This window comes from Sinocyclocheilus rhinocerous, unplaced genomic scaffold, assembly GCF_001515625.1.
Source record: "Sinocyclocheilus rhinocerous isolate Xijiao unplaced genomic scaffold, SAMN03320098_v1.1 scaffold1115, whole genome shotgun sequence".
In the NCBI taxonomy this organism is placed as follows: domain Eukaryota; kingdom Metazoa; phylum Chordata; class Actinopteri; order Cypriniformes; family Cyprinidae; genus Sinocyclocheilus; species Sinocyclocheilus rhinocerous.
The window spans coordinates 1,087,887-1,095,558 of NW_015658514.1; the positions used below are offsets into that span (position 1 = coordinate 1,087,887).

Here is a 7,672-nt window from a genome sequence, read left to right on the forward strand (position 1 = left end):
CACACACACACACACACACGATGCTCAAAACTCCGCATTTGAACAGTCAATAGCAAATACTTAAACTAATAACAAAACAGTAGCTGATTCAGAAGTGCCAGATTGTCATAGCAAAGTCAGAATTACCTCCTCTTCTAGGTTCATGAAACGGTCGTCCATAAAATGCATTGCTGTTCTGTTGTAAGTGATCTTAAAGATTCCTAAATGCATCTACTTCTGGTAGGCCAAATAAAGTGCTTTTGCTTTCGTCTAGAAACACACAGCGTCTCCCTGACATGGCTGTTTCAACACTAACTGCGGTTACTGAAACCACGCCTTCTTTCTTTGCTTGCACATTTGGGCGCATTATGCAAATATTTCCACATGGTGAGGTAGATATGTGGGGGCGTGTTAGAACGAGCCGTTTTAGGGGGGCGTGGCAGAGTCTTACCTTTGATAAAGAATATCTCTTTGGTTTTGAGACTTTAGTCTTTGCAACTTCAGGGATCTTATCTATGCACAATCAGCTTGTAACACTCCAAAGAGAAAGGAAAACTTGAAATCGCATCATATGACCCCTTTAAGTACTGCTGGTGCACGTTTACCAAACAGGACCCGTGCAGGACTCCGCTTTAAACTGCTTTGCGTCTCTCCGTCAGATAACCTCACGTGCGCGATGCGCCATTTACAGGAAAAGTTAAAAAGTATAGATGTGAATCATTACCCTAAATTTTTAAAATTGGATTAATGAAAATTTTTTTCAGTGTATTTCCCTAAACCGCGCCATACAGCTAATATATTTTTCCGCCAAGGGGTGAGAACGTAATGATTACTAGAACGATTATTTATTTATCAATAACTGTTGTTAGTTTCGTTTTAGTTTTTGAATTATTTTGCCATTTTTATTTTATTTCAGTTTACGAAATTGTTTTTTCATCAGTCGTTTTCGTCTGTTTTAGTTTTCGTTTATGAAAATAACCTTGGATCCAACCCCGCCCCCTGGATCTTTGTTCTGCAGTGAGGGGCTACTGTTATTTAGTGATATTTATACTGCAATTTAAAGCACTTCCATATGGCAAAAAGATACAATTTTCAATATCTTTCAAAATATACGTACATAAAATGGCCAACCGTATTACTAATATAGATTTGATTTTGATAGTTCTCTCATATGTGTGTGTAGAGGTCATCATCGGGCTGGCTGTGTGTGGATGTCTTCTCTTCCTCCTGATATTGATGCTGTGTGTAGTGCTATGCCGTCTAAAAGAGCCCATGGCTAGCTACAGTCATGTCATAAACGAGAGTGACTCCTGACAATCATATCGGCTCCTCCGCACAGAGGAACTGTGGGACAGTGAAGAGGACCTATGAGGACACAGCGCCGAGTTGTTGAGAAACTCTAAAGACAGAACTCTTTTTGGTCACACATTTTTTATATTGGGGAAGAGCTGGTAAGAGTTGGTAATGTTTTATTACTTTACTTGTAACCTTAAGTGTTTTTAGAGAAAAAAGGGAATCAAGATTTGGGATGGCGTCATGGCATTATAACACAGTGCTTAGTGCACAGATCCGTAACTGAGCAGCTGTGACTTCATGTGTGTCTTCGGCTCTGGGATTTTATTGTAAACAGAAGATTGTGTACAAAAGTCAACGAGGGAACTAAAACTCTTGAGACTGAAGCTCCTCCAGAGGCTCGAGTCCTCTCTGAAAACACAAGGATTGTTGGCGTCCTGCTGTTTGTGCTCCCAGGCCATTAATTCTACTATATTTGTGAACACCTGAAGATTCAGATGGGGCAATGAAAGACTACTGAATACACATTTAGGCCTTATAATGCACTCACAGAATTTTACCTTCATGCTTTTTATGTGATTATCTCCTGATTTACAGCCACAGAAGTTTTGATTAGTAAATTTCAGAGTAACAACATGTGCAGTTTTAATCTTGTGCAGTTTCCTTAATGGTTTGTCATTCTACATTGATCACGTGAATACAAATTAAATTTTATATTCAGTTATTTAAGATGATTTCATGTCTCGATACAGTAAAAAATCAGTTCCAGGTGCATCATATTTAATACAAAATTGACTGATAAACAGATTGTTGTAATTTTTAATGTTTTGTTTGTTTTTAATGATTGTCTTTTTACTGTCTCAGTGCACATCTCGGCATGACTTACAATGTTCATGACAGGATTAATTTAAAACAAATGCTATATTGATTAGTTGATGAAATCCTGATGTTTGAGATGGTGTCCTTAAAGGGATAGTTCACCCAAACATTTAAATTTTGTCATTAATTACTCACCCTCATGTCGTTCCAAACCCGCAAGATCTCCGTTCATCTTGAAGATGAATGGGAGGTCTTATGGGTTTGGAACGACATGAGGGTGAGTAAATAATGACAGAACTTTCATTTTTGGGTGAACTATCCCTTTAATCTGAAAAGATGACAGCAACTTTTTTTTTTTATTCTGTTTTATTTTCATCAAATAGACAATGTTTGACAGGACAACTGTTTTAAACAAATGCACATCTTTCTTGTACCAGGTCATTAACATCATGTTAATAGTCAAAATGGAAGCTTATAATACATGTGTAACAGCACAGAGTCTCTAGTGTCAGGAAAAGAGCTTCAAACCAACATGTTTTTACCAAGAACATATAACCCAAAATTCATTATTGGTGTAAATCTGGCTTTAAAAAACCATTAATGAACCTTTGCTTTGAATATGGGGGTGTCCCCTCAATATCCATGTCATTTAAGGTCCTGGGGCCCCATTTATAGACATGCGTAGAATGATCTAATGATGTGTGAATATACGAAAGTTTCTGAAATGTTCATATGAACAATTTATAAAATGTCTGTATGCACAAAAATGTCCCTAAATGCATAACTTAATAAATCACGGTTTATGTGCAATGTGAAGAAGTCCATCAACTACACTGACAGAATGCACACTAATATCACGTCATGGCTTTATTAATATATAATTCGCTAATTGCAGTGACATAATCATCACAAAGCAGTTAAAATATTGCTAATTTGTGAATATAAATGCATAGTGTGCCTATTTATCTTTACATGGTCTTAATCGAGTTTAATTACTGGTATATGAGCACAAGAAGTTCATACACATGCTTTTTCCCAATGCTAAATCCCAATGCTCCTTACTTTTGACATAGAATCAAATTCATGGAATTGAGGAGCAAATCTGATCATAAATGCATTTTATAAATGAAGCCCCAGTTTCTGCAAGGTATTGTGATATCATGAATACACCAGCGGTGCATACATGTTAAAGACTAAAAGCATCCACAGTACAAATGTTTTTACACATTCTCCTAAAATTAATTAAACTTTTTTTGTAATTAATGTATGTTTTAACAAGTTCTTTTAGAATTTTTAATAGAAATGTTTGTACACCTATACTGCAAGTAGACCTTTATCTGGACCAGTTCAGATCAGTGCAACTGTTGTGTGCAAAACTATCAACACAAAATATGGGACTTCTTTCAAAAAACACCAAACATTTTCCCTTCATAGTCTGTGAATCTTTTTTTTTTCTATATCGTACTCTAACTTTGCTATCATTTTAAGAATGTGGTGCAACATCAGGCTGAGTTGAGTGCTTCGTGAACATCTCAAGTGTTTTTCTCTATCTGGAATGGATTACAAACTTCAGTCTCACCCCAGGCTATGCACATCCATGACACAGAGAGAATGACACTCGACGATCTTTAATGTCTCTACTGAAACATTACACAGGCCAAGCACCATTAAAAACCTTAAGGATAACACTGAACACACACATACGTGCACACATAAAAAAATATTCTTGCTGCACCCCACACACAGCTGTTCTTTTTTAATGCCGCTCTGACCTTTAACCTTTACACTCAACATTCAGTTGTGTCACTGCACAGGTTTACCATCACAATCTGGGGATCTGCTTATCGATGAGCGAGTATTAAGATGTACATGTTATTTCACACACAGAGAGCAAAGGAAATAGGAAGAGAGAACTGTTGATTGTCTGTTGTCAAGGTCAAAGGTTAGGAGCGTGTGAGGTGAGGCTCTGATCAAGCGATGGCTTTGGCCTCAGGCAGGAAGGCCTCCCAACACTTCACCAGCTGGTTTAAGATAAATAGCAATTCATGAAAAACTATTCAGTGGTGTATAGTGGTGTGTACAGTGGTGTAAACAAACACTTACCCTATGCTGTGTGTGAAGCAGGGACTCCAGGTATTTCACTATGTGCTGTTTGAAATCTCTGGCTTTCTCTTTCTGCCACAGAAAAACAATTCTATTTTAATCTTATATTTTGTGATGTAAAAAGTATTGCCAATGGTCACAGCTTCTGGAACTGGAACTACTGAATTTCGGATGAATGCTGGTAGATTTTTTAAGATAATTTTTTAACATTTACAGTGGTAAGTTGATGATTTTATTGCTGTCCGTATCCAGAATGACTGTTTTTCTTTCCACTATCCATGTGAAAATTCCTGGCTGCATTACCTACTGTTTTTTGACAAACAGAGGTTGTGTGGTAATTTAACTGCCGTCCCAATCCACCTGTCTTGAGTTTAGGAAAAGAGATCAATCCAAAGTCACCAAGCACCATCTGGCAACTGTTGTGCTTTGCTTCATTTTAAATATGGATACTGATATATTTTGTCAAGAATAATACAGGAAGTCACCGCACCTCTATAGTGAAAAACGAGAACAAAATTACATACGCTTCTGAAATAGACAATTATTATGGCAGCAACATGTATGTAACAAAATTTAAAAATATGTAATATTTATATAAATTAGGGCCTGCATAACTAATTATTTTAGCAGTTGACCAAACAGTCAATGTTTGCCCAATGTAAATAATGTAAATTGTAATGCAGGGCATTTAAAACCATAAAACCATAGCACATCAGTGTTCCTATTCTTAAAGGGATAGTTCACCCAAAAATTTAACTTCTGTCATTAATTACTTACCCTCGTGTCATTTCAAACCTGTAAGATCTTCGTTCATCTTCGTAACACAAATTAAGATATTTTTGATGAAATCCAAGAGCTTTCTGCCCCTGCATAGGCAGCAAGGGAACTACCACGTTCAGGGCACAGAAAAGTAGTCAGGACATTGATAAAATAGTCAGTGGTTCAACAACTTCAACTATTTTTTCTCTTCCGTGTCAAACTTTGACACAGGCTTACGACAGTACTATGTCAGAACACCGGCTCCAGCATCAGCAACACCACACGCATGCGTCGTGTTACTTTCCTGAATGCGGGGCGGAGACTAACACGGAAGAAAATAATTTTTTTGAATAAAGTTGCTATTTTTGTTTTCTTTACACACAAAAAGTATTCTCGTAGCTTCATAAAATTACGGTTGAACCACTGATGTCAAATGGACTATTTTAATGATGTCCTTACTACCTTTCTGGACCTTAAATGTGGTAATTACACTGTTGTCTAAGCAGGATCAGAAAGATCTCAGATTTCATCAAAAATATCTTAATTTGTGTTCCAACGATGAACGAAGGTATTACAGGTTTGAAAGACATGAGGGTGAGTCATTTATTACAGAATTTTCATTTTTAGGTGAACTATCCCTTTAAATAGAATATTTAAATGACAAATAATAAGCAGGACATTTCCAGGACAAAAAAATTCATCACAAAGTCATGTCACTCGGCGGCCATCTTTGAAACGCCTCACGGGCATGCAAGTGCAGCTCTTATCTCTTTGAATGGGGAAACATCAAATTCTCCAAAACTGTTTGCCAAGCTTACGATTAAATTTCATATTTGAAATCACCAATGAAATCTGAAAACAACTGTATCATAAATGTTGTTTATTTTGCTCAAATAGCGTTTAAAAAAAAAAAGCGTATTTTTCAGGCTAGATCAGCTAGTGCACATGCGCAGTCCTAAGCGCATTCTCAGAACGCTGACTGTTTCTATAGCAACCGGGACTTCTAACGGCCGCTGCAGTGACGCGCTGACTTTACCTATTAGGGACTGGCTCTTTTACTCAGAAGGCGGGGCTTCATTTGATAGAGCAGCCATATTGAGCTTTGCATTTTTCTCCATTCAAAACTAAACGAGTGACACGCCTTGGGTATTCTATAGTCTTCGTTCATCATCATGCTGAACATGTGACTGACCATGTCAGAAGTGCATTTCTGGGTTAGTAGGATCACAGAGCTCCTCCACCACGAATGAATCTGTATCTCTTTATTTTATCACCGAGAAGCCATGAAAACTTTTTAATAGATGTTCCTATGAGAAACAACTACCGTACAAATAAGGTTTTGTTGCACTTGTGATGTTTTGTGCTGCATTTCTACCAAAATACATCTATACACAACATCAACATATCTTACCTCAAATCTGAGCATTTCTTTGCGCACAGTACAGGTGACTCTTTCGAAATCTCTCTCATACTGACTGACTTTAGACTCCCACTGTGCAGAGACACAGAATACAGTTCCATGTTAACAGCAAAATAGTGACAAATCATATTGTAATTTAACAGAGCTCCCCTACAAGGATGTTACATGTTGGTCTAATGTACAGTACTTGAAGCGCGTTGTGCATAAATCATTCGCTGTTGATAACTGAACCTCATTTATGTCATCTTTAGCCTGCTGCAGCTTCTCGGGTTTGTTCGCCCAAAGCAGTTTGGCCTCAGCCTCTCGTTTCTTCTGCAATGTGCTCTGAGCCTCCTGCAAACGCTGCCACACTTTCATCCTCTGCTCAAAACAGCACTGAGGACAGCAAAGAACACAAAAAACAACATCGTATTACTTATGCAGTGGGCTCTGATTGTTGGTTTTGCATTATGTGGTTGTGCTCTCTAACCCTCACGGCCCCCAGCAGTCTGACGTAGTCGGCCAGGAGCTCAGCGAGGATGAAGAAATCGCTGAAGGCCTGTTGCTGATGCAGCTGCTCCATCTTATCCTCCACTTCCGCCAGCTGTGACAGCGCACGAGATAACGCAGAGTTCTCCTCCACACTGCCCAGCATGGCCACACTCTTACTAAACACCACTGTGTTACTACACAACTCTACGAGAGGAGAAAGACTTTGAGATGCTTTGTAACAGTATGAATCTGAAAGACCGGCTTCACAGTGTAGTTTTCATTCTCACCTTTCCTGTGGTTTACTAATGAGTCGACAGCAGCATGGAGCCTCCTCAGCAGCTGCTCCTCATTCTCCACTTCCTGCAGCTTACTCTCAAACCACTGACACACACACACAGAGAGAGGTGTCAATCACTAGTCAAATGCAACGATCTGGGAGAATTTATGCCCTAGAATTGCAGGAACTGAGCTCCTCTTACATTATCTGATTCATTCATTTTAATGGTCATCTTATTCACTGCATCCGACGCTCTGTTTATCATCTTTAGGAGGCCAGGTCCACTCAAAGCCTGAGTATTCACTGCCCTGGGCAACTAAAAACACACAAACACATATGTTTAGATATGAAATATGTCACTAAAAATACTGTATGATGTGTCTAGGAACATGACAAAGGCGGTCACCTCATCTCTCTCTAAAAACTCTCGAACATCCGGGTCCTGTAATAGAGATGGATGAGCCACTACTCTCTGTAGATACCTACAGAAAATACAAACAAAGAGTCAATGTAATATATATATATATATATATATATATATATATATAAAT

At 38.2% G+C, this 7,672-nt stretch overlaps 2 protein-coding genes across 3 annotated transcripts in view; one reads left to right on the forward strand and one right to left on the reverse strand.

Moving 5' to 3' along the window:
• The window catches only part of LOC107722384 (lysosomal acid phosphatase-like), a 9,131-nt gene extending 6,869 nt beyond the window's left edge, over positions 1–2,262 (forward strand). Inside the window, exon 11 of the mRNA XM_016530738.1 lies at positions 1,163–2,262. Coding sequence (XP_016386224.1) covers positions 1,163–1,293 — 131 coding nt within the window. The 3' untranslated portion in view covers positions 1,294–2,262. The remainder of the gene's footprint in view (positions 1–1,162) is intronic.
• A 343-nt stretch (positions 2,263–2,605) lies between these two features.
• Positions 2,606–7,672, reverse strand: part of LOC107722395 (sorting nexin-1-like) — a 9,951-nt gene continuing 4,884 nt past the window's right edge. The window contains exons 8-15 of one of the 2 annotated variants that reach the window (XM_016530750.1): positions 7,528–7,603; positions 7,324–7,437; positions 7,132–7,225; positions 6,843–7,048; positions 6,605–6,748; positions 6,365–6,445; positions 4,195–4,266; positions 2,606–4,112 (exon numbers count right to left, since the gene is read on the reverse strand). In XM_016530750.1, the coding sequence (XP_016386236.1) occupies positions 4,062–4,112; positions 4,195–4,266; positions 6,365–6,445; positions 6,605–6,748; positions 6,843–7,048; positions 7,132–7,225; positions 7,324–7,437; positions 7,528–7,603 (838 nt within the window). In that variant the 3' untranslated portion in view covers positions 2,606–4,061. Of the gene's footprint in view, positions 4,113–4,194; positions 4,267–4,290; positions 4,559–6,364; positions 6,446–6,604; positions 6,749–6,842; positions 7,049–7,131; positions 7,226–7,323; positions 7,438–7,527; positions 7,604–7,672 lie in introns of those variants that run through there. The other variant, XM_016530749.1, reaches the window with a different exon arrangement.